The sequence below is a fragment of the Atractosteus spatula genome, chromosome 6 (assembly GCF_055471065.1).
Source record: "Atractosteus spatula isolate fAtrSpa1 chromosome 6, fAtrSpa1.hap1, whole genome shotgun sequence".
NCBI lineage: Eukaryota > Metazoa > Chordata > Actinopteri > Semionotiformes > Lepisosteidae > Atractosteus > Atractosteus spatula.
The window spans coordinates 42,287,813-42,315,261 of NC_142711.1; the positions used below are offsets into that span (position 1 = coordinate 42,287,813).

Here is a 27,449-nt window from a genome sequence, read left to right on the forward strand (position 1 = left end):
AGCTACCCACCTAGTTCTTAATAGAGGATTGTTACCAACATTCTTTATGTGAATATTGTCTTGACAGTTAAAAGTTGTTTGCACTGTTAAAGTTGAAACAGCTGAAAGGCTATGTTTATAGGGTTGTATGTATTATTGTATGTAGAGTTGAGGACGATAGTTTATTGGGTATATTACAGTATGTTAATCACATCTTTATAGTGGCAGTAGTGCAGAATGTTCCAAATCAAGGCAGGGGGATCCTATGTAAATATGTTCCTCGTGTGAACTTTACAACTGTTTTGTAAGAAACTCTGCTTTCGAGTAGATGTTCACGGTGATCGTAATGTTTAGTTTGGCACTACTTACCAGTTAAGATGGAAACAGACCATTTAAATTTCAACAAGGTTTGCCAGTTACCTCATAGGTTTCAGCAGCTTTTGATGTGATTTCCTTATTTTGCAGATTCCAGCAGCTGAGATCAGTGCTCAAAGGAATGGATTCAACATTGTTAAACAGGGTGCTTACTGAGGAAGGATTTTTTTGGCATCTTAAGAAGTTACAGTTATTTCTCTCAGGCACTTCAATCATTTCACTTACCTATCAAAAATGTTATTTGATTTAAGATTCTGTTTACCTGTGTATATTTTCACATTCCAAAGTGGTTTAGGATTATTAATGTGAAAGTCTGTGTCTCTTCTCGAGAATACCACTGTGTTCATTGATTCTGATCTCTAAGCTCCCTCCTCCTTACACGATCGATAATTTGACTTTTGAGAGGGGGATTTCTGGGACTGTTGTCCCAGAATTACAGTACATTCCATGATTCATTAAGAGAGTTGAACAAAAGTAAAAAAAAAATAGTGAGCTCCACACTCAGTGTTAAATTCATATTTGGTATTACCAACTTTTCTTCTGAAAGGAATGTAATTCAAAATATTTGTTTATTTAGTACATAGATTTGTTTATGACTAAGTAATAATTTACTAAACTTAATGTAATTGCAGTGTGTACTGTATATAATAAAATATGCCTCTGTCCTGTTCCTATTTTTTTTTTGCATGAGAATATACTGTATATTTACAGACGTTTATTATTATTAGTGTTATTTATTTAATTTGCTGGATAGCATTGGGTAGGAAAGGCTTGTCAGGAGCATACAATCCCAAAGAAAACTATACATATCTTTATTTTTGTGTAATTATAATCACACAAAATGTCAGAATTTCAAAACAGTACCTAAGTAGTCATTACTTATCATCTCCATTGTTATTATTCAAGGAAGAAGGGATTTGTATCATGTTAGAGCTCATGACAATTAGTGACGTACTGTGGGCAGTGCTGAAAGCAAGCCTGGAGTGTATTTGATAGGAGATGCTTATCTGGACATAAATACTTTAAAATTTGAAAAAATAAACAAGAACATTTACTTATACATCAAATAAAGCTTCCTACTATGTTTCCAAACTGAGCTGTACAATTTATTTATTTTTTCAGATTGACTAGAAACCTGATAGCTGAGAGTGCTTTTTTTGTTGAATCAATCATTTAATTTTAGTATGTGTAGTGTTTCATAAAATCATTTGTAAAAAACAGGTAAAAACAGCCTTGTTTTCTGAATTTTTTTCACAGTATTCTATATGTTCATTTGCTTAATTTTGGCAAAAGCTGACACAAATTCTGGTTCATGTCTTTGGACTTAAATATTGCATTTAAATATGAAATGTAATTCTTTTTTTAGTATTGAGGCATAAGGACTCTGGATGCTGCAGTTCATTATCTCTTTTTTAGAGCTCACCTGCCTTTTTAGTGGCTATTCCTAAAGCAAAGAACATAGCTTTCTCTGGTTTTAAGGGTTTATGTCTTTCTTAGTCAGTAACTATCAAACCAAAAATTCTGCCTTTTCCTTACCTGGTTAATGTTTTTTTTAATATGAAGAAAGTAATTAAATTGTTTTACTGGTTAAATGTCTATCAAATCTGTGCAATCTATTAGGCATTTCTATATATTACTGTATAAACATATAATTTCACGTGTTAGGGTGATTGGTTATGTATGAGGCACGATTCCCCTAATCTGATACTGTATATTTAACAGGTGCTGAATCCCATAAAGCACCACATTTAAGGAGTTTAGTTCAACCATTGCACAAAAATGTACACCTTGTTTTAATGCAGATAATATTACAGACAACGAAAGACAGGAGGTGTCCATTGAAGTCTAGGGAGTTACTTCTTTTTTGAAGAAGTGTTTCCAAAGCTTTACATTAATGGCAGATTGTATTGAAAAGTTACAGACGTTATGGCTGGGAACATTTAATATAACTTTAGCTAAATTGCAGACCCTTTCTCATTTGTCTTTTGCAACAACGTGAATAGTTTGTTTATCCAAAGTACAAAAATACAATGCACTGTACAAATAATAAAAATACACGAGTTGTATAAATCAGTCTATAATAATTACAATATAATTGCTAACAATAATATTATTTATGATAATGATAATGACCTACTTACTCTCACTTGAATAACTTGTGTCTTCTGTAGTCATTTGTTATTGCCAACGGGTAATCGAGACAGTTTCAGATTTTATAACAGTATACAATTTATCTCACACAAATTTTAAAAACTGAATGTTTTACTGGAATTTCCCTTAATTTAATAACTGAGTGAATGAACTTAATTTAATAACTGAGTAGTCGTACGCACACAATGCGTAAATTTGTAAATGGCATTTTACGAGCAGAATTAAGCCCTTTCGGCGTTACAACCATTCTTAATTTTTCTTCAGGGCTTAATTATGTTTAATTTTTTCCCTCACACTGTTATTGTTATTTTCACAATGCATTAGTGACAGAGAATCATTGTAACAAAGTACTGTAGCTTCAAGAATGAACTTTTCCATTTGTCAGGGGAATCCGATTTCCTGCTGTAGAGTGTAAAACACCAAAGGGAATTAACCGGACATTGAACCTTTCCTTTACTCCGCAAAATCGTCTTTTAAGCATCTGGGAGCTCTGCTCTGCTCTACCATATGCAAGATAATTACATACGGCGTTGTTACTTTGCATTGCATTTCTGTTTGTATATTCAAGAGGTTGCAAAGAAAGGTGATTTTTGCAACTTTAAAGTTGGTTTTTATTTTAAATGCTTTGTTTTACGTGGACAAGAGATGTTGCTGATTCTTCTGATCCTTCAGTGCGCCATCCGCACTGCTTTTTGTGAAACTCTGAGCTGCGAACATTACCTCAGCCGTAAGTATTTTGTCACTGTTCTGTTTATGACACGCAGTCGTTCCGAAAATTTGTGAAGGATTTTAAGATTGAAATATTAAACACTCGTAGAAAATTCTGTAAAATAAAGTCTCCGAAAAATTAGGGGTACTATAGGGGTATATATTACAGTAGGTATTCTTACTTTAGTGAAATTTATTTAGATAAAATAGTGCTGTTCCCCTTCGGTTAATGTGATGGATGATACGAATTATGCAACAGCTTTATTTGTGCCACAGAATTTTGTTATTTGTGAACTTGCTACATTCTGTATGTTTGTTTGAAACACATTTTCCTGAAAACTTGCATGCTACAGAAGATAAATGCTAGAAATGTATTAGCAGTCATGCAGATTTTTGTTTTCCACTCTATAAATAACTAATTTACTAGTCTGGTTTTGCAAATCCTTGAATCATTAAAAGTTCACAGGAAGTCATATTGGTAAGTGCTTAACTAGAAACTACGCACAGCACTATATCTTCAGATTTAGAATAAAACCTACACTGAATGCAAACCATGGAGTAAAATCAAAGGGTCACGTAAGATCTGAACAAACTACTTTGTTGCATTACATACATTTCTAAAGCAATTTGTTAAGGAATAAGGAAGGAATTGATTTTGTCAGTATTTCTCCGATGAGCAAACGTTCCAGTGCAATTGACCATTATTTTTGCTGTCATTACAAGGCCGGGCTCAGAGTTTTTCCAGTGTATTGTCACATAAATACATTTTTTCTTTATAATTGAACAATAAAAATGGTTTCCAATATAATGAAAAATAATACAGTGTGTCAGAAAAACGCCTGTGTATTAAAACCGATTAACATTTGGAGAAACGGGTTTAATGGTTTTAATTTGATTGGTGAGGTGGTTGGTTTGTTATTGTTAAAGAGGGCTTCCTTTTCATTCAGAGTGTAGTTAAAAGTTCTTTGATTGTGTGAATCTTTGTTGTCGGTTTTATTTTTGCAGGACGCGTGGCTGGTGTGTTTCACTATGATCGTAATATTCGCTACAGCCTGACGTTCCAGGAAGCTAAAGAAGCCTGCGAGAAGGACTTTGCAGCCTCACTAGCTGACAGAATGCAGCTGTTTACCGCGTATCAACAGGGGCTGGAAGAGTGCAGGGCTGGGTGGATTTCATCGGCTGAGGTGGCCTACCCTCGAGTTCACAAGAACTGGAATTGTGGCCAGAATCACACAGGCATCATCACATACGGAATTAGGGAAAACCTGCTAGAGAGATGGGATGTGTTTTGCTACAAAGAGGACAACAACTGCTCTGTTTACCCGACGTTTTTCCCAACAGCACAGAGCTCAGAAGCAAGCGAAAACGCTGAAATTCAAAATGTTAGTGGTGGCTACTTTACAATTACAAGTACAGTGAGGAGGAGAAAAACGGGAACCAAAACTGCAGACACTGGAAACTCCTGGACCAGAGGGGATGCAAAAGGCTTTAATAACAACAGCCCTGTTACTACAACTTTGAATGGCATGAGATCTGGTTCATCTGAAAGTTCTAATGGATTAACCAGAGCAAGAGATGGACCATTTAACATTCCCGATGATGGAAATCAGGAAATGGCATCAAGCATCAAGGAGAGGCAAACAATGGAACCTCTGCTTCAGGGCGCAATGACAGGGGCTGCAGAGGTAGAGCAGGCAACTGAGGGATTTGAAATCCTGAGCAGTAAAATGCCCGGGTCCCCTCTGTTTTCTGTACAGTTAAAAACCACCCCCCATAATGCAGTGCCTGAATCCAAAATAACAGATGTCAAACTGGTGGGTCCCTTCAGAAATGTGAGTGCGTCCTTTGTTTCTGATACTCTAATGTCACATGCTCTTCCACTGCCTACACAAGGACTGTACAAGCAAGATAATGCGGAACAAACACAGGGTGACAATATTGATATTATACATCCCTCATCGAGGAAAGATATCAATCAAAGCACTTACACAACAACCACGATGTTCTCAATGTCATCATATCAGCCTAATACCTCACCAGAATTGCGCGAGGTAACATCTGCTGCTGTATCTAATGAAAGGCAGACAACAGAAACATATACTAACCGACAAGAAGCATTTTCTGAAAGAAGTTTATTTGAGTTTGTGAAACCAACAAAGACTCCAGTGTTTAAGTTGACTACCACTGCACGTCTCAAGGACAGAATGGCTGGTAGCCGTATCATTTCACAAAACCTGGAATCAGAGCACACACAAAAAACAGGAAATGCTCATGGAAATAAAGATATTGTCAATGGAACAAATGTTAATAAAGAAAAGCACAAATCAAATGTCTCACATGGAGAAAAGTCAAAGTTGTTTAATTTCAACACTCTCACTAGAAAGCAATACGCTATGGGCTTCACCACAGAAAAGAACGTCAATCAGAACAAACCAATTGTAAATGGTATTCTCATAATCACTAAGGGTTTAGAGAAACCAATTACTAACTTAACATCTATGGCAACTGCTGATGAAAATACAGAGAGTTCCAGAACCACATTAGCCCTAAGTCCAGATGAACCACAAGTAAATCTTACTTTCGGTTCCCCAGAAGAGGAGCAAAAATATCACCATGAGAATATAACTACAGTGGGTGAAGCTAATGTTCATCACAAAGAGGGAGTTAATAAAATGACTGCTCTTGTACATCAGGAACATTCATCACATGCTGCTAGAGAGTATGACAAAGTGTGGACTGAAGATCCAATAATAACAGTTAAATCCATTCCAATAAATAAAGGAAACCCTGAGTTCAGCCAAAAGAGGTCTGACCATGTTGACAGACTGTTTTTGAACAGCAGCATGCATGATGTAAGGGCTGCTACAGAACAGATCGATCGCAAAAGAGAAAATGCTTTTTCCACTGGAACTGGCCGCGACAATGGCTTAGGCTCAGCAGCTGAGCAGTCATTGCATAAATCTCTTGTTGTTGCAGACAAGGTTGGGTACATACCCTCAGTGTCCACAGCACAGACATTTAAAGAACGTGAACCTTCAGTGAACCCTGTGTATTCTTCATCTCAGCATAGTACATGGATGGCAACCACCAGTGCTACACCCTCATCTACAGGGACAACCATGTCTTTGGACACATCCACAACCATACACAAGGCTCAACAAGGTGGTGAAATTCAAACTAATTCTTTTTCCCCTGTGGCTCAGACTGAAGGATCTTACATTTCATCGCCTGCACTGATGAAGGCAACAGCAGTAAGCCAGATACTGACTGACCCCTCTAAAGCCAGTGCTAATTTAATGTCCACAGCATCCGTGGAAGAACTCCAGATGAAAGAGCTTCATGTCACAGCCACCTCTCCTTCTTATCCAAGAAGCCACGATCCTGTTCAAGATTTAAATTCTGCCACTGATCAACCTGACCATCCAGAGAAAACACCTGTCACAGTTCTCATTGATACTGGTAGGCAGCGTGAAGCCACCACAGTTATAGGCAGCTCTGAGGTGCCACCAGGTAGGTTTAGACCAGTTTAGAGAGTGGTCTGGAGTCCTAAAACAGCACATTCAATTGTACATAATGAGTCTAATTTTCCAATTAGAGAATTTGCTGGGCTGTATTCTATGGAGTTTACACTTTTCCCACTGGGAAAAGAATAAGGCTTGCTACAGGTTTATCGGAGTGAGAGAGTTCTCATTCAAGCATGTGTCAGATGTTTTGGCTGTGTAAAGCCCATTGTCTGAGAAAAGCAATCTTTTAATTTCACTTTATGTTATATTTGGACCTTGTCTTGGAAATCAGGAAACAACCCCATTAGCAAAGGATTTACAGCTTTTCTGATGTGCCATTATATTAATGTGTTTAAACTTCTGTTTTTTGTTCTTCTATGGATATTTTATTTGAAAGTTAGTTTTCTTTAGTGCTGAACTGATGCCGTTTTTCTCATAAAGGTGGGCACAGTTCCCATGAGGACTATGATCTAACCTGTTTGAGGAAAAAACCTCTTTTTATTGATTTTGACTTCCTGTGCAGCGGGAGTAAAGACCAAATCACATCACTGCACTGCTATGTTATTCCACAGAATTCTGAAGCGCAGATTGTTCATCCTGTATCAATTTTCTGCTTTATGCATGTTAGTGTCCTGTGGAGGTGTGCTACAGGGAGATAAGGGGGAGTTCCAGAGCCCTGGTTTTCCTCAGTCATACCCGAGTAATATGGACTGCACCTGGGAGGTCACAGCTCCTCCTGGGCACCTCATTCTCTTGGCATTTCACTCAATGGTGCTGGAGGAGCACAAGGGCTGCCAGTATGACTTCGTCACCGTCTTTGATGGCAAACGAGAGGAGGGGGTGGAGCTAGGCAGGTAACAGTGATGACAACTGAGCTTCTAAAGTCAGCCAGAGCATAAAAAAATCTAATGACGAATTTTACTGACATACAGTATACTGGGATACTGGGATACATACTGGGATACTGGAATGTATACTCTTTTAATTTGTTAAATTCCATTTTCAAGTGGGCTTCAAGGACATGTTCATATACCAGTTGCTTTCCCCTGTTGTTTCCTTACTTGGGCATCAAGTTTATTCAGTGTGATTCTCTGTTTTTCTTTCCATGTATTTTTCGCTACCTCTCATTTTAACAGCCAATTCAAGGAAAAGATGTAGAAATTTTTTTTTAAAGATAACTGTCAGGATTGTGCAAAAGGCAGTTCAATCTGCAGTGCACTATGCCTGGGAACCCGTGGCTAAAGCACTGTGCAATTAGACCAGTGCAATGCTGACACACTACCCAGTATCATGTCCTCTCTTTCGCCTTTAAGTAGCACTTTCAGAAAACTGCTTTGCTGGAAAAAATAAAAGAAGACGAAAGTCAGCCATCTCAGCTAAACAACAAAAAAGAGGAGAGAAACATGGATTATACTTACAGTGGTATTAAAAATGAGTGAAAATATAATATACAGAAAAATACTCAAATTACAAAACGTGGAAATACTGACATAAAACATTATGAACCCCACAAAAAAATCATTTACTTTTGACCAATTTTTCCTTATTCTCTTCCTCCTGACTTGATTTTCTTCATAAGAGCATATACAGTTTCAACAAAAGACTTCTTAAGGCCAAGCTGTCATTTTCAGCTCTTGCAAAACTTGAAGGAATGAAATGGACATTTGGGATGGTTTATGACTGTTGCTGTGAGGTGATTGATTGAGTGACATCTTTTCAGCACAGGAGTCTGTGATAAAGTTTGATCTGCTACACAGTGAAAACCCCTATAGTTCCTAATCATTGATAGGAACTTGTAAAGGGGGTCTCAGGTTTTCACTTTTACAAGAACAGGCAAAACCAATGGTAGGTAACCCCAGAACAGCATATCAGTTTCACTTTGTGGGATGAACTTCTTCCCCCATCTAAATTTTGCATTAAAATAGATTGTTTTAACAAGATGAGAAACAGTTCTCAGACCTAAATTAAAAGAAAAAATACTGGGAACCAGCCATTGCTTAATGACTGGGCTCCACCAGGCAGGGATCTGACAGTTCATTGTAATCGCTTCTGTTGATGTCATTTTTTTTTGCTGTTTTGTCTGTCAGGTTTTGTGGGTCGGAGTTGCCACCTCCACTCAGATCGTCATCCAACACCATGACGGTGCAGTTGAGATCGGACGCCTCTGTGGAGCTTGATGGGTTTTCAGTCCGCTTTCATTCAGTGAAGCCTCCATCAAGTAAATCCTCTCATTAACTTTGGGGAAAAAAAAGTTCAAATGTCGACTCAAGATGGTGAAGTGAACACTACAGTTAATGCGCTGTAACGTACTTAGAGCATATTAGTGTATTTTTTCCTTTTGGTGAAAAGCTAAAAGGGTAGGAAATACTGTATATTGTGTTATAAAGGGAAGAAAATGGCCCAAAAGCTTGAGCTTATTCCAGGTGCGAAGCAATGGTGAAAAAGTGAATAATCCATCAGTTTAATAGGAAAAAGAACATTTTTTTTCTCATTTGTAACATGGGATAGGCTTTCATGACACTGTATTGAAAACACGTGTATTACTCAGGCTTTGGGTACTGCTTTGTAAATTCATATTGTTGCTTTACATCATCTTTTCTAAAATAATTTCTTCTTTAGATATTATTTAATTGCATGATGTTCTTTGCAGGATCTATAGTTATAATTATTCAAAAGATTAAAAGGGTGATGGAGTAGTCAACTTTACAAAACACAAAATAGCAATTCTATTGTAATGTCCGATGTAATGTGCTTACAATTACGCTTGTCATGAACAATTTGATATACTTATTATGTTATTAGATAAACTGAAGACTTAAATCAATGCCAGTGTTGTAAATAGATCTGTAAAAAATCTGTAAAAAGAAAATGCATGATATTCCCTTTTCTCATACTGAACCTGGTTATTATGGACTTTGGTTTAAAGTACTCACGTTTTTTGGAGCCAATTTACAAACTTGTATTCTCCTTTTTGTTACAGTGAGTTTATGTGTACCTGCCCAGTTCTTTCTTCCAATCAGTAGTTCAGTCAAAGTCTAGTAGAGTTAGAGAAGAGGCATGATTTGAATAGCGAGTTTTATTGAGGTAACTCACACTGGGAGGAGGAAAATGACAACCCATCTGCAAGAATAGGGCTACTGCTCCCCTCTCTTCCCTCCGTCCCCTGCTTTAAGGAGGGTGAGGGGGAGGCGTGCACAAGCAAGGAGGCAAGAAGAGTGCTATAGTAGATGTAGGTAGGGAGAAGTGGAGGAGGTTAGGGTTTGACCTCCTTCTGAACTTCTGTTTAAAACTCTGTTTCATGGAGTTAAAATAGGATGAACACAATCCTATTTTTTGTCTAGTTCAATATTTTGAGCACAATATTTTGTCAAGCTCTTTCTGAGGTTCTGAATGCGTGGTCTTTTTTAAATTTTGAGGTCTTACAGGCCGTGTTAGATTGCGAGGGGGCAGGAATCGGTTTGAAGGGCTCGTGGAAATGGCTTTCGGTGGAGCGCTAGGGAGGATGTGTGCCGAGCAGTGGGAAAAAAGGGAAGCGACAGTGGTGTGCCGACAGCTGGGATTCCCTGGAGCTGCCTTCGCGTACAGGTATTTGACTACAATGGTGACCGTTTGGCGGCTGTATTGTTCAGAAGAAACACATTTCAATTGCTGACTCACGATCTCCAAAGTCAGAATTGTGAAGCATCAGTGTTGTCTGTTAACACAGGAAACGACAAAAAAATGCTTTTAGTTGCAGGCAAAATTAATTACAAATCTTTTTATAGCCCTACGTTTTACAAAAACATGACAGGAACTATGTGGAAAAAAGAAGGACTTGTTCTTATTTTTAAACCAGAATTGTTCTTCTTAAAATGGACTGCTTAGCTGTAACTAAGAAAATACTCTGGGTTTTGATTCTGTTTATTTTTAAGTGCTACACTCCAGCTGAAAAGATTTGACTAAATAAAAAGTCAGTAGTGGCCAACATGATGCCCTTAAGCAAAAAAAGCAAAAAAACTATGTAGATATACCACAGGAAGCCTCACCAGCTTGCCATCTTCAATTAAATGATGTACAGGGATGTATCACTCTGTCTGTGATAACAATGAGTCTACACTACTGTAGAATACATGAAATACATTAGAATCAGCACAATAGCATATATTTGGTGTGATTTCTGAATGAAATCACAGGATACAGGTATCAAACAATTATAGATTTGGATACACACAACAGTTGCAACACTTTTATAATGTGCAGAAATACATTTATCTTGCCTCCTAATGCTGTATTTGTCCCCTGTTGTTTGTAAAGGCTTTGATTAGCAGGACCCAAACAATACCTCACTGGTTGAGCAAAGGAGTGAGATTTGGTGTGTTTTAGACTACAAAGGGGCTCACATTCTCCTCTGTTGCAACAGAAGCTATTTTTAAAGAATCTATTATATTGCAATGTCCTCCAACAGAAGTGAGCTCATTCCAATCTGAGCCTTTGGTGGTGTTGAGCACGCATGGACAGAAAGCCTTGGTGTTTCGACATGAGATCTTTCTCCAATTTGTAGGGTCCAGTCACAAGCACGTGACCCTCCTGTGACTGTGTCCTATGTTGAATGCTCAGGGGATGAAAGCTCCCTGGATGAGTGTGAAGTTAAGTGGGGCCGGAAATGTAGTACAACAGAAAGAGCTGCCGTCCACTGTCAAGGTAGGAACTGAACAATGTGAGACTCAGGATTGTTCTGTGGAAGTTTATTCTTAGGTCATTTTGCATGGCATGGCATACTGATGTGTCCATATCCACCACTAATGTTATTATACGTTTAAGTACAGAGACTCGTATGTCTATCTAACACTTGTGCAACAATGTTCAATTGTGCGAGTGCGTTGCTGAGAAATAAAGTTCATTTTCTAGACCCCTACTTCATTGCGACATATTACAAAAGGAGGTTGCTGCTCCAAAAAAGGTGGACTTACCAACCAGGTAAATCCAAGAGTTTAAAGGCGTATAACTTATTACATGTGAAGGCTGAGCAAATCCATCTTTTGGCATAAAGTAGAAACAGGAAAGCTTTAATTGAATTTGACCGCAGTTTCAAATTTGTGTTGAGAATTAATATCAAGATGGTTGTGTCCGGGGTCAGCACACAGACCTGGGCCAATGAAAATAGCAGTGGATAGCCTTCAGGGTTAACGTTATAGACAATTTATAGGTAGGACAGGGTGGTTGCTTTGTTGTAGGGTTCTTGCAGAGAAATGGTGAAAAAGATAAAAAAATTGACATCAAGATGGATCAAACTCTTTTTCTTATATTTGTTTTAAATGTTTTTATGGTCCTCTGGTCTTGAGTAGTTTTACCCATAAGAAGTTGGAATTTAAAACATTATTGGATATCCCTACTAGTTATTTAAAAATATAATCCTAGAAATACTGTATTAATTGCAAAAATTGAGTCTGAAGGCATTGTTTTCAGTACAGTTTATTTTACACCAGTTTTGTCATTTACCATTTTGTCATTATGATTATATGCATTATTTTGGTTTCTATATCAGTTCTTTACAGTGGCACCTATATGTATTTGAACATTTATGACCTCAGGCTGTCCAATTAGCTTGTTTCAGAAAGAAGCTGCATCAGACTACAGGTTCTCTCCTGGACATGAGAGCTGTGAGGGCATGTTTGTTTGTTGTAGTTATGGAGACCTGCTCAATCCTGAGGAGTGCTGGTGTCCTGGAATCTGGAACCTATGTCATTGACCCAGATGGGGAGGACCAGGGAGTCGAGCCCTTCCCTGTCTTCTGTGACATGAACTCTCTGCGAGCTGATGGTGCGCTCCCCTCTTAACTCCCAGAATACTCCTGAGTTCACACCTGTGGTAGTGCAAGAATCTGTAGTGACTGACTTAACAGGGTTAATTTTGTTTGGATAAGAGAGGATTAGCAAGTGTGTCTGTTTAGCTTCTGTAGGCTTACAGCATACATAAGAATTATTTTAGTGCTTTACACTGTCTTAATGAGAATGAACTACGAACTATGCATAAATCACGGTATAATCTGTAGTCTTACCATTTGAAATTGTGCAGTCTTACCACTTGAAATACTGCAGTTTCTCTGGAGTTGTGAAATAAATTTTGAAGACAGAGCGTCATCCCTGCTCCTCTCCTCTCCTATCACCATCCTTGTAGTAGGTCCTCGGTGGCCAGGGAGTGAAGGACAGAACTCACCTCCAGATGTTCACCAGCCCTATTACTAAACACCAAGATGTTAGTAATTTGGTTCAGGTTCCTGAAGTGTTTCATTAATTATTGTGGCAAATACATCTAAAAGCAGGGATATTCAAATGCCAGACGGTGCTTTACATTATAACAAGGCTTGGATACAGTCCCCTGTTTATGCTGCAAATCAATATATTGTGGGTGTTATTGTGGCACAGTGGTTTGAACTGCTGCCTTGCAGCGCTGGGGCCCTGGGTTCCTGGGGTGCTATATGTGTGGAGTTTGTATGTTCTCCCCATGCTCACGTAGGTTTGCTCCATAGATGAATTGGCTTCTCGGAAAGATATACCCTCTTGAGTCCATTGCTTGCTGGGATAGGCTCTAGCTGCTTTGCGATCCTGAATTGGAAGAAGTGGTTAGAAAAAGTGACTGAAATAAAGTTGTTGTTTTTTTGTGGGAATGTAGCGGCTGACTGGAAATCAAAGCAAGATCTCCACCCGCTTGAATTCAAAGAGAGAGATAATGTGAGGGACAAAGAAAAGACAGGAAACAAACGATCTCTTCACCAAGGCTTGCTTCTCAGGTGTGACCGTGGTGGGCCATGACTCAGAGAGCCGTACGCGAGTCTCTCCCTGCGAGGAGGCTGGCTGCTACTCCAGGCAGATAACATACAGACAGGCATCGCTGCTGCAGCTGAGGTCTCTGATTCAGGCCTCTGAATCCTGCACTCAACTCGTCAAAGTAAGTTCAGCCTTCCTCATGCTACACTGAGCGACATGTTATAAATACGCCTGTCAGTTCCCTAGATCACAACGTACAAAAGGTGCAAACTTTTCAGGAGGCGTATCTAGACATCCTTGTTGATTCTTTATAGCTTGCATGTGGACTTTGTAAGAGATTTTTGCAAACAGTGGAGTCAGCATTTTTTATTAAGAGGGCCTCACAGGAAGGCCCATACTGTATGTTTTCAGTTCTCCCCTGCTGGTATGATGATTGAGCTGTAGCAGTGAGTCAAGCTGATTGGCAGCCCAGGTGGGGATGAAAGAAAAGCCATTAGAACCCATTACCAAAAGCATATCCAGGACTGCCTCAAACCTTCCGAATGTTAGAAGTGCCTTTGCCTGTTTGGAGTTTGCACGTACTCTATTACCTGCGTTGGTGTTGGTTTTCTCCTGTTACTCTGATCTCCTCCAGCCCCCCCAATACATGCTAACAGAGTGAAGGGACTACACCCCCTCCAAGCAGTTGTCCCTTCAATAGTCCAGACAATCCTTTATTGCTGAAGAATTCTCATAGACCTCCCACAATTCTCTGTGTAGCTGGAATGTCGCCACACCCGGTTTCTGGGAGAGGAGTGGGGCTGGTGGGTATCCTGGGATGGACGCAGGATGAACTCTTGGGGCAGCACATCTACGGACAGTAAGAAATGTGCCTGTGGAGAGAGAGGTAATACTGGTTATTAGGTAATTCTCTACCACTGAAATCAGGGGATTCTTAACTCTTATTGTCGTTTTACCTCTTATTTCTTTTAAGAATCCCTGAACTGTGTTCCAGGCTCATCCAAAAGGGCAGAGAAACACTATGTGTTACTTGACAAATGTGGCTGATACGATTAATAATGTGACAATAATGAAAGCATTTTTAGTGATTTCACAAGTATAAAAGAATGAATTCCATTCATTTGGTATTTTCGTAAGGATGATAAAAAGGATAAAATGATAAAAAGCTTTTCATGTTTCAGTGCAAGTACGTATAGTACATTCTAAACAGCACATAGTGTGCATGCTTAAAATGTTGATAAAATGTTGTGCGTATTTTATATATTTGAAATATACCATATAATTATATAATAGGTACTATTAAAAGCATAATGTGAAAAAAAACTGTACATAGAGTGTGTGCATACATGTGACTCATAGTTGGCTTTATACCGCATATTGTATCTGTAGGTGACTGTGATCTTGGATTGCTGACATGCAACTGCGATGCTAATGACGAAGTGTGGCGTTCAGATGAAGGCTACCTGTCTGACAAGGCCTCCCTGCCCATGAGAGATGTGAGATTAGGAGACACCCGAGACATGCCAATGGAGATGGCCTTCCACACGATTGGAAAACTACGCTGCACTGGACAAAGTAAGGTCATAAAGCAAATGTGATCTGTGAAGTTCTTAACTTCTGATATGTCTTATATTCATTTAGAACTACTAAAATTCATTTCCTTCTCTTTATACCCTAACACTATCACTAACTTTTCTGTAATTCCTACTCAGCACAGGTCACATTGACCTTAGAATACCAAAGAAACATTGTCATATCTTGCCAAAAACATACTCTCTGTCTGATTGCCTATTTTGAGACTGCAGATTTAGTATTATGAAGAGCTTAAGCCACATCTAATGCACAGCTCGGTACAGTACATCAGTCCTGAATAAATAACACAGCTCAGCACAATAGAGAGGAATCACATCATAAAACGGGGTCGTTCATACTTCTTCATTAACAAGTTTGTAACATACTGTATTTTAAGACATTCTCATGATATATGTCGGTCTTGTCAATTAATATATAGAGTAAGTACTGTACATGAAAAAGGAGAGCCCCAGTCTCAGGTAGGTGATTAGAAATTAATTAGCAGATGTATTGTTGTGCAAACCCAACCACTCTTCACAAAGCTGGAAACTGACCCAGCAAACTGCCTCACTCTTTGTTCAGGCAACATTGTTAAATTTGGCAAAGAAAACAGAAGACACATGGTTTCATTTGACATGGTAATCAATGTCACCATTCAATGCTAAAAATTGGATTCATAATCACTCAGGCAGTTGGGCTAGTTTTTGCTGGGCAACATTTTTTATTCCTCAGTCTCTCATAGTCGTTTCATGTTCCGATTGGAATGTATCCAGGCACAATATGAATTTAAAATTTCAAGCACTCAGGAAAGAGGATTTTAAATATAAACCATTCATAATTGTGTGATTTCAAATTGACTTAAAATTAAAGGGGATCCATAATATTACATCTGATCTTACAAGCACAGCTTCTTGTGGATATGCAGTCTAGGTTTCCAGCAGTTGAGGAGTTAATTGCTGAGGAATTCTCTGACTGCATTCCCACAATTAAACTGAAGCACTCCGAGATCCGATTCCCTTTTAAGAGATGTTATTTCATGTTTCCAGCTGTTGAACATTTCTTAAGTGTGAACAAAGAAAGGACTAGAAACTGAGATGTCTTGGTGTTTTCCTTTGTGATCAAACATAACATCTCCATGTGGTTCATTTCTGAAAACAATGGATTATGTCTTTCAGCAAATGTAATTAACAACCTTCGGTGTTAAAACATGAAATTCCATTGATTCCTTTGAATGTGTTGTTTTTTTATGAGGACAGAAATAACTAAAATAAAGACAAAAAACACTGAATTTAGCAGATTTCAGTTGAACAGTATTCTTGATTAACGCGATAAAAATAGTTTTCTGACGGTACTGTATATTTATTTCTAAATTTGTATTTTATGAGTCGTATACATTGATTGCTAACAATTTGCCATCCATGCGTGATCAGAAATCCTTGTCTGGGCTGTGGCAAGCCGGAGCCTGCCTCCATGGGACACATAACTGCTCTTCTCCTGGACAGGATGTGGCTTGCAATTTAGAGCAACCAGTCCAACCTGCCAATATTTGCTTTAGAAATTCAGCCAAAGCCAGCATCAAACCTCAAATCCTTCATTTGTGAGGCTGTCACGCCTGACATCCCTCCCTAGAGGGCGCTCCACTACTCCTGTTATTGTTATTGTTCTTGTGATTAACCTCCCCAGGTGCACCTTCTTAGGTGTATTATTTAAAGACTAGCTCCTCCAGACCTCGGGGCTCATCATTAGGGTAAGGCGAGGCCCGCCTAGCACCAGGAAACCCTACGTCCATCTCCTGAGGGCATAGGCCTCATCCCCGACACCTCCTGCTTCCTGAGCCCGGGATCTGGAGGATCTCGCCCCATCACCCTTGGACCTCCATGTTTTGTCTGTCCATGTGTTCCCCCCTTCCGGGGATTTTAACCTTGTCGCGTCCCAGGATGGACTCTCGGACTGTGCCCTGACCTGCCTTTGGACCCGTTTGGATTTGGATGCCGTTCTTTGTCTCCCCCGTTCACTGTCTCACAGACTGTCACTATTATTTTGTGCACTGTTAAACCCCTGTGTGTTTCCTTTTACCACGCCTCCTGTTTTCTCCAGCTCTTACCGCAACGCATAGGTTCTACTACAAGACCTGACACGGATCTCAGTCTGTGTTCGTGACAGAAGCATCACATCTGTCAGAGGAACAGCCCGGCTAGCTCAGTCGGTAGAGACTCTTAATCTCAGGGTCGTGGGTTCGAGCCCCACGTTGGGCGGATCATGTGGTTTTTAGCCAGCAGCCATATCACCCTGCAACTCACAACTGGCAGCCCACTGAAGCTAAGCAGGTGTGAGCCTGGTCAGTACCTGGATGGGAGACCTCCTGGGAAAAACTAAGGTTGCTGCTGGAAGAGGTGTTAGTGGGGCCAGCAGGGGGCGCTCACCCTGCGGTCCATGTGGGTTCTAATGCCCCAGTATGGTGACGGGGACACTATACTGTAAACAGGCGCCGTCCTTCGGATGAGACGTAAAACCGAGGTCCTGACTCTCTGTGGTCATTAAAAATCCCAGGGTGTTTCTCGAAAGGAGTAGGGGTGTAACCCCGGTGTCCTGGCCAAAATTCCCATTGACCCTTACCAATCATGGCCTCCTAATAATCCCCCTCTATGAATTGGCTACATTACTCTGCTCTCCTACCCACTGATAGCTGATGTGTGGTGAGCGTTCTGGCGCACTATGGCTGCCGTCGCATCATCCAGGTGGAGCTGCACATTGGTGGTGGTGGAGGGGAGTCCCCATTACCTGTAAAGCGCTTTGAGTGGAGTGTCCAGAAAAGTGCTATATAAGTGTAAGCAATTATTATTATTATTTTTATTATCTGACTTTGCCAGGATAGGTCCTTGCTCTATCTGATGCTGAATATTAATAGACGCCTTAATTTCATTGTGTCTACTGTGATGCTCAAACTACAGGGTTATCTGCAAAGATACTCAATAGTATTAATTTTTAAAACTTTCCAGTCTCTCACATGCAGGCCTCGACTCTCCTTTTACAGCACTGCCTGCCAGTGAAACTTATTTCTGCAGTGGTCAGAGCACACCTCTGTCTGATGCATTGAGAGTTATGTACTGAACATAACTGTTATACTGTATTTGTTAGAAGGGTGATATCCTGTCTTTACAGGGTTCTAGCCCATGCTATAAAAAAGGTTACACTGCAGTTGTTAAATATGCCATATGAATTTTACTGTAAATTGACAAGAGCAAGGGCAAAAAAGCATGCCGTTATTGCCCTGTTGTCCATCAACCATTTTCTAACTGTTTCTTCCAAATCAGAGTCACGGGGGAGCAAGAGCCTACCCCAGCAAGCAATGGGCACAAGGCAGGATACACCCTGGACAGGACACCAGTCCATTGCAGGGCACACACAGACACAGACACGCACACACTCACACCAGGGCCAGTCTTCCCAGAAACAAATTAATGTAGCAGATTTATTTAATTAAAGGCCCCAGTATTGCAAGGCAGCAATACTCACCACTGTACTGCTGTGCCACTCTTTAGCACCCAGCTGAATAAAAGATAAAAGCTTTCCTTCTGCTCTCTTAACTATCTGTGTTGACATCGTGCAGAGACCTTGGATCCAGTGCTGGAGTCTTGTGCAGCTCTGAAGGAGGCTGGCTTTGTGGAGTCAAGGCGATACATCATTGACCCAGATGGGCCAGGACAGGGGCTCTCCCAGTTCGAGGTGTACTGTGATATGGCTTCTGACCCACTGACAGGTAAACTGAAGGCTAATAGAGGCAACACATCGCACCTAGCATTCTTGGATGACTTTTCACCTGTTCTTTTCATATCTAGCTACTCCAGTCACAGGTAAGAGTTCCCAGTTTTAAACCATTCCCTGCTTAATTTCCTTAAAGGATATTTTTAATTCTAACCATTGTTCTTACATCTGCCTGCTAACCTGCTTTGTTAAAAAGCAAGTAAAGGCCAATGATAGTGAATGAAAGTGCAGGGTTATATACATACATACTGTATAAAGTATATACATTTTTTACTGTAGATATAATATTATTGCAGAATATTATTTTATTCACATAAATTGGGGGCTGATAAATATGGATGATACAACTTAAATCTGTATATTTATTTTTTAAGTATGGTTCAGAAAAACAAAACTACTTTTTCAATAAATCAGCAATTGATTTATAGATCAATATAGCCAAATTAATTAAATGAGCAATTAAATTAGATCTATAAATCTGTTTTCTGCAGTGAAATTTTAATAGTTTGGAACTTGTTTGAAGCATGTTGTGAAATTGTACTTTTTTGACACTTCGGTATGACATAAAATATGCTTCAATGCCAGAATAAATAATCATGGAAGAAATGCTCACAGTGGACAAGTTGTGATTATAGGAATGTTATATATCAGGTGGGTAGCTGCGTCAGCATGCGTAGGCTACAAAGGAACAAGTAAAGGTTTATTCCATGCTTAAAGAGAGGAAAGGAAACACAACGTTTCAGCTGTGGAGCTTTCTTCAGGTGTAAGAAAGATAGGCTGATGCAGCTACCTACCTGATAAATGACATTTCTATAATCACAACAAATCAGCAGAAGGTGCGCTATTTTGTTGACTATAAATCCTCACATGCCATGGTCAGAGGGTCATATTTTAAAAACGGTACAGTAAATTTTCTTATACTTCAGTATATTGAGAGTCTGTTACATTGTGTGTCACACCACAGTGTCAGAATTGTGAGACGTTTTTATAATCGGAGGGGAGGGCCATAGCAATACAGCAGAAAGTGCAATCACCTTTTCCCAGTGCAAGTTCGTGTTATTGTGAGTTTTTAAAATGGGTTTGCGATTTTCTGAAATATATTCCATACAAAAATACAATTTGGACAGTCGCTATTTATTTGGATATCCCCTTTCACTGAGGATGTCTACAGTATACCATCTGGATTAGTACTGACCGAAGAGAGCTATCTACAGGCGAAAGGCGGCATAACATCACTGCAGCAGCATTTAAGGTGGAACGAAAAACGCGCATAAGAAGCTGGCAACTTCAGCCTCGTAAGATATTTTGAGAGAGAGCTTTTTTAATTTGAATCAGAAGCATTTTCTTAGCAGTATTAGGAACTGCACTCCATTTAGTATTGTCCGGATTCTACCTTGTGTTGGTGTTGGGAGGACCTAAACCTCCTAACCCACATTTTATTTCAATTTCTGAAGTACATTTTTGTACTTTGTGAGCACTTATCCTCTGGATCTGGATTTTACTGTGTTTAGCAAATTTTTGGTGATTCTTTGAGCACTCTTAGTGCTTAAATATAAATAAAACTGGATTTTGCCATCTCACTTTCACGATACAATTTCCTGATCCTTTATTTTGTTGATGGGTATCGTAGTACTATGATTCTTTTACCATTTGTGTATATTGTCTCTACCACAATGTGACTCCTCTGAGTTTGCGCTACCTTGTGCTGTCCCTGTGCTTGCTGCTAGAACACTAATGCAGGTGTATCTGTGATCTTGCTGACTCAGGTATCACAGTGGTGAGTCACAACAGTGGGCACCGCATGCGTGTGGCTCCTTGCGAAGAGAAAGGCTGTTACAGGAAAGAGCTCCAATACGAAGCAGATCTCTCTCAGCTCCACGCCTTAACACAAGTGTCCAGGTCCTGCCAGCAGTATGTCAAGGTGAGCTGGGAGCAGGGAGTGGGACAGAAGACTATCTGATTCTCATTGCTCCTCCATCAAATGCGTTCCACAGCTGCACAGCTGTTAAACTCCACCTTGCAAACGTCTGCTGTAGAATGTTTTCAAAATAACATTGAGAAGTCAAAATAGCTCTTTCCTGAAGTCTGCATCAGAAGTTATGATGAGGTTGGTATTTTTCTTTAATTGACAGGTTATGGAGAGTTTAGTATTTCATTGACCTCATTTGCACAAACTCTACCCAGTTACAGTAAGGCCAAGACTTATCTAGACTGAACAGTAGCAAGAAACACAATTGTTAAACTTTCTTCATTTGCCTGTATAAAATATCCACAAATCTTCAGACACCCCTGTCATTAGATTTCACCGGCATGTGTGATAAATATTCGTGTTCAGAATCGTTTGTGTTAGCCGTTGTACTGTGGACAGGATTAAACTGGATTAAACTGCTTTGAACTAGTGGCCCCTGGGGAAACGCAGAGCCTGAACCTTGTTCTTCGTCCTGCAGCTGGACTGTCGGCACACCCGCTTCGTTCAGTCTGGCTGGGGCTGGTGGGTCTCATGGGACGGGCAGAAGATGCTGGACTGGGGAGGAGCTGAGAGGAACAGTGGGAGCTGTGCGTGTGGCATGACAGGTGACTGAGCCCGCCATCTTGTGCTTCTGTCCACAGTCAGCCTGACGGACAGCTCTCACTCATTGCAGAGTCTGCATGTTTGGTGTGGTTAATTCATATGGATTCATTTTTCCATGGATCTGTTTGTGGCAAACGGGTGTTTGCTTTAATTTATATAATGCTCATTAGAACATAAGAACATAACATAAGGCCCATCTAGCCTGTTGCTGGTGGCGAACTTATCTAAAAACCTCATCCAGCCACCATTAATAAATCAATTAATGAAAACACCAAATAAGATATTTTGCTGTGTAAAATTATTTTTTCATTTAAGGGGGGGTAATCCAATGTGAAACAAAAATCACATTTTCTGAGAATCTGGAGTTCAGAATGTAATAGATCATTATATGATAGTTATATGATCCAAAAATGTTCATAGTTCCACACTACTAATCCCAGAATGTAGTAATAGGCGAAGTATAATAATACCCAAAGTATAGGCGGGAGCCCTGAGTCAAGAATATAATGTCTACTCCTCAAAGCTGGCCTAAATTGCAGAGTGGAAAACCCATCTAAAATCCTGCATGGAGTTTCAGAAAGCATTTAAGTGATACTGCGGATGTGTCAACAGATTATGTGGTGAGGTGGAATGAAACTGAACCTTTTTGGTCTAAATGCAAAGAGTTATAACTATAACAAACTCAGCACAGTGCATTATCTAGTCATGAGTGCCATAAGAAACATGAGCAAACAAGCTTATGTAGCCCATGTGGTAATTAGTAGTTAATTGATCCAACGATCTCATCGAGCTGTTTCTTGAAAGAGCCAGTACTTGGATGGGGAGTCAAATACAGTTTCAAAAGAAAACCTGCCTCAGTTTGCTAAAGACCATAAAAAGGGCAAAACATCACTTTTCAGCAGGACAATGGCCCAAATTACAAAGCCAAAGCTACACTGGAGTGACTTAAGAAGAAAAAACGCATTGTGCTTGGGTGGCCCAGTCAGAGAATCTTTGGAAGGACTTGTAAACTGCTGCCCATAAGCGATACTCAATAAAATGGGACATTGTAAGCAAATCTACAAAGAAGAGTGAGTAAAAACTGCAAAAACTGGTGCGCAAACTTACCTAAGACTTGTGTAATTGCTACCAAATGTATGTACACCAAATACGGAGCTCACAGGTCTGAATGCTTCTGCAATCAACATTTTTTCAGCTCTCTGTTTTTTTTCTGACATTTACTACTGTATGTTATCTTACCCTTAAAAGTTTTCCGTTTGAACTCCCAGATTTTGAGTAACGTATTAATTTTACCATGCGTATGCACCAGGAGGGCACAGTGGTGCAGTGGTCAGCATTGCTCCCCCACGGCGCTCAGTGCAGAGTTTCAGTGTTATCTGCGTGTTCGCATGGGTTTTCTCGTTGCTCTGATTCCCTCCCACATTCCAAAGACTTACTGGTAGGTTAATTGGATTCTGGGAACTTTGGCCCTGGTGTGAGCGTGTATATGTTTAAGTCTGTGTGTGCCCTGTGATGGACCGGCATCCTGTCCAGGCCTTGTATCTGTTGCATGCTGGGACTAGGCTCTGGCTCCCCTGCACCCCTGTATTAGATAAAGTGGTTAGAAAATAGCTGGATTGATGTATCCATCAGTGTTATTTCACAAAGTAATACACCATAGGAAGGGTCTGAATACTTTTGCAAAGCACATTATACCTGCATAAGATTAAGCAGGCATTAGAGATCAGATTCTTTTAAAAGGAAATACCTTTATTCGTAATTTCAATATTCAAACGTAGCTTAACAGAAATATGGCTTCTGGGCCTCTACAAAAGTAGAGTGCCTTAGGATACCATTCTTTTAATGCTGTAGCATTTTTTTCAGGTTCAGTGTTATAATAATAATGCTTTTATTATTAGCTACTGAAAATTGTTTGACATCCAAATTTGTCTTACCGTATTTGTATTGCAGAACCTAAGAATTAGACTAATGTAAATGTGTAGATTTTGCAACAAGATAGCATACTCCAGTTTCACGTCATGGTACTGTAGATCTTTTGTTTTTCATTTTTTATAATGCCCTAATTAGAATTGCAATCTAACTGCCCTGGTATCGCCCACAGGTACATGCTTTGGAATGGGGCGCCTGTGTAATTGTGACAGCAATGATCACGTCTGGAGGATGGATGAGGGTTTTCTCAGAGACAAAAACTCGCTGCCTGTGAAGGCCATGCACTTTGGGGACACTAAGGATGCCCCTCTAGAAATGGCCTTCCACACTGTAGGAAAACTGACCTGCAAAGGGAAAAGTAAGGTTTGTTTTCCTATTTTTTCATATTTTTTCTAGTGTTTTGTTTATGTCATGCTAGTGGCACGGTGGTGCAGTGGATAGCATCGTAACTTCACAGCACTGGGGGCTTGGGTTCAATTCCTGAGGCGCTACAGTATGTGCGAGGAGCTTTTATGTTTCCATTGGTTTCCTCTGGGTCCAGTGTCCTCTCACAGTCCAAAGACATACTGATAGGTTAATTGGCTTTGGGAAAATTGGCCCTGGTGTGAGTGTGTGCATGTCTGTGTCTGTCTGCGCTGCGATGGACTGGTATCGTGTCCAGGGTGTACCCTGTTTTGCGCCTGTTGCTTGCTGGGATAGGCTGCAGCTCCCTTGTGACCCTGTATTGGATAAAGTGGTAAGAAAATGGATTGATGTTCATGTCATATTAAATATAATTTTTTGGGAACATCAGCAGCTTTAAATACTGAATTATTTCAGCAATATCCATCTCAGCGATGTCAGAGCCAGGGCATCTCTTTACTGAGTTCTGCTTTTTCATATGAACTAGAGGTGTGGATTAGTAGAATTCTACTCTCGGGCACCATGGTAGCACACTGGTCAGTACTGGGGGAGTTCCATTTTGGACCTGGGGTGCCTCTGGGTGAACTGGTTTCCTCCCACAGTCCAAAGACGTACTGGTAGGTTAATTGGCTTTTGGTTAAACTAGCTTTGGTGTGAGTATGTGCGTCTGTGTTTGCACTGCAGTGGACTGGCATCCCATCTGGGGTGTATTTCAGTGCTTGCTGGGATAGGCTCTGGCTTCTCCATGATCCTAAATCGGATTAACCCGTTAAAAAATGAATGGATAACACATCTCTCTACCACTTTGGGCTGGATGAGCTTGAGTTCCATACAATGTGGCATCCTTCATCATGGTGCTTAATCTCTGCTTGTATACAGTATGTGTATTCGAAACATCTGAAAATATCTGGAAAATGTGATAATTTGCACATTTAAGGATCATGCATAATAATACATCAATATAAGGAAATGACAAGTTAATTAGTTTTAATGTTGATGCAGGAACGTTTAATATTGATAATGTGAACAAAATAAGTTGCACAGTGATCCTATTTGACCTACCTTTTTTCTACTGAGGATCAGAAAAGGCAGACACTACCTTTCTATTAGCCAAAACCTAAGATTAAGACTGAATCATGTTGCTTTGATGACTTTCTTTTCTGATTTCGTTTCAGTCTCAAGCACATCACCGAGCATCTAAACCCAGGCATAAAAGGACAACAGATACAGTTATTGGAGAGAGGGCATACCAAAGATTATTGGAAATTCTATGCCGACTTGCCTGAGAAACCAGTTGATTGTGGTTTGTTATAGAGCTTTTAGGCAAGACCTGCTGACATGCAAAGGATTACTCTTGAGACACGAAATTCAAAGATGACCCATTTGAATTTTTAGATGAGAGGAAAGATTCACATAAGGATACTGCTGCACTGACTACAGGCGTAGAAGGAGCTGCTCTGGTATTTAGACCTGGCAAGCTGCATCTCTGCACCAGTTAACAGGCATCACTAAGAACTATTCAGCTTCCACCTTCAGGAGCTCTGGGTAGAAAAGACAGAAGGATTTTTAAAATGTGATGAGTCACAGACAATGATTATCAGTGAGTTGTGTATGCAAGGAATGTTTAAGAATAGCATTGGGGAACTACTGAACCAGTACTGCAGCACAATACACATTGGAGAGTATATGTGCAAAATTCCTAAAGTTTAAAAACCAATGCACTTTTGGTTTGTCAAAAGTTAGGGCACATATATAATATTTTGTGTTCTTATGCATACATTATTTTATAAAAAGGTTAATCAATTTGGTAAAAATAAAAAAAATGTATTGAAAATATTTCTGATTTTTCACTCATTTCTATGTAAGGTGGCAAATGATATCCTCATATGAAATATTGATGCATATAGTTATCAGTATAGTAACACTGAGTTATACCAAAACACAAAGTAGTTATGGTCATTTTCAACACTTGGTAGTCCTGTGTCCTTTACACAATGTGAAATGTCAGATAAAAGTCACAAGTAGCTGAGGTGACATTTATACAAGCTCATTTCAGTAGTGTTTCATTCCTACCCAGAGAAGGTAGTAATGCAGAATCTTATGAGAAGCTGTTAGTGCCACTTACGGTGAACTTGCCACAGAAGTAAGATGGGTTAGAAGAGGTATTGTCCAGAATAAAATTATGAATGTTATGTATTTCTTAAGGAAAAATTAAGAATAAAAAACTGAAGAATGCTTGTGTGATGTTATTTCTGGCACAGTGGAAATAATATGTATGAAATAATACCCGAACAAGGATTGTACTGTTTGATGTATTTAATGCAGAGCTATTTCACCCACTTTCCTTTATATTTTTAAAACAGTTCACATCATTATAACTTTTACTCTGTTATACAATACACAAATAAACACAAGTCAGTACACATCATCTCTCCATGACTTCCATCGGCTTGTAACAATCCCAACATAGTTCATTTATCTCCTAACAAAACCCAGCACCAACTACATATGTTTGACCATTATACAGTATATGGCCTTTCCTTTATGAGCTACTTTTCATTGTAAAAAGTTTGATATTTCTGATGTTCCCAGGGTTTTCATATTTTGTTATCCTAGGAGGCCAATGAAAAATAAATAGGTAATGTTCAGAATCTAATCCAACAACCTTCACTGTTACTAGAAATTCCCTGAAGGCTTCTTATGTGATGAGAAAGGACTTTTAGCATGTAGTAACTTTGGCATTATGGTTGTCTTCAGGTTTTTTGGTCACGCAAGTTATCATTGAGGTATATTTCTTTTTCTTTATAATGTCCAGCTATTTTTCTTCAGTTAGGAACAGCAGAATGTAAGAAATTAGACAGTGGACTCATACAGTTGCCACTGAGAGAGTTAACACTGCAGTCTTACAGGAACACAACCAAACCAAGGGTCACTGTTACAAGACCTGATCTTTGACCCTCCCCCATCTCTACAGTACTTCCTTTTACAGCATTAGAGACTAACTTGAGTTATTGTGCAGCACAGAAAGCTATTAAAATACGTTTCTAAAAAGAAAACAATTTAAAAAACTAAGAACAGTTCTTTCCATTACAACATTAGTTTATTCAGTTCAACTAGCCATTTATCAACATCACCCTATACTGTAGCAAACTACTGATTACATGACCCAAATAATTCAAATATTAGCATCACACAAAATGTAAATTTACCCAAATTCAGCTTCTAAACGTAAAACAATGACTATGATACTGTGAGGTGAAATCTGACACTTAGCAATGTTAGCAGTGTTTGCAATTCCCCTTACCTTCCTCAGTAGGTCTGGAATGATGTACAAGTATGTAGAAATGTCGGTATTTACCTAGCAGTCCTTAAACAAGGGGGAGAGTAAACATGGAAGAAGACACTGATAAACTCAGTGTGAGGAATTTACTCAGGTTAATTAACTCCACTGTATATCATTAGGACCACCATATTAAAGAATAAACATTGAACAGTGCCAGGGCCATTCCTAAGGAGGTCATTAAGACGATCTCCATTGGAATGGATCACAACATACTGTACAGTACATACAGGAACAGAGAGGGAGTAAGAGAGAAAAGACAAAAGAAGGGAGAAAACAAGTGGCTGAATGATGGGAGAGTTCTGTTTTAACCAGACTGGGTTACCAGACAGGTCATCTGAAAGCTGAATAGTATATTGAACTATGAGAGTTATTATGAAACAACTTGATGTCTTATCTATTTGAAG

At 39.5% G+C, this 27,449-nt stretch overlaps 1 protein-coding gene across 1 annotated transcript; it reads left to right on the forward strand.

Annotated features, from left to right (window-relative positions):
* Positions 1 to 6,472: 6,472 nt before the first annotated feature.
* LOC148832908 (uncharacterized) lies at positions 6,473 to 25,929 on the forward strand. Its single transcript, XM_088918900.1, has 14 exons — positions 6,473 to 6,723; positions 7,345 to 7,570; positions 8,804 to 8,934; positions 10,133 to 10,301; positions 11,257 to 11,396; positions 12,381 to 12,515; positions 13,486 to 13,643; positions 14,222 to 14,348; positions 14,852 to 15,037; positions 18,645 to 18,794; positions 20,566 to 20,720; positions 21,247 to 21,373; positions 23,473 to 23,658; positions 24,878 to 25,929. Exons 1-14 carry the CDS (start codon positions 6,510 to 6,512, stop codon positions 24,901 to 24,903), a joined length of 2,130 nt encoding a protein of 709 aa, XP_088775026.1. The 5' UTR covers positions 6,473 to 6,509; the 3' UTR covers positions 24,904 to 25,929.
* The last annotated feature ends 1,520 nt before the right edge of the window (positions 25,930 to 27,449 follow it).

Coding starts and splice junctions, on each gene's coding strand:
- LOC148832908 (XM_088918900.1), top strand. CDS start 6,510: ATGTCCACAGCATCCGTGGAAGAACTCCAGATGAAAGAGCTTCATGTC. Junction 8,935..10,132: donor TTCAGTGAAGCCTCCATCAA/GTAAATCCTCTC, acceptor TTAAATTTTGAG/GTCTTACAGGCCGTGTTAGA. Junction 23,659..24,877: donor ACTGACCTGCAAAGGGAAAA/GTAAGGTTTGTT, acceptor ATTTCGTTTCAG/TCTCAAGCACATCACCGAGC.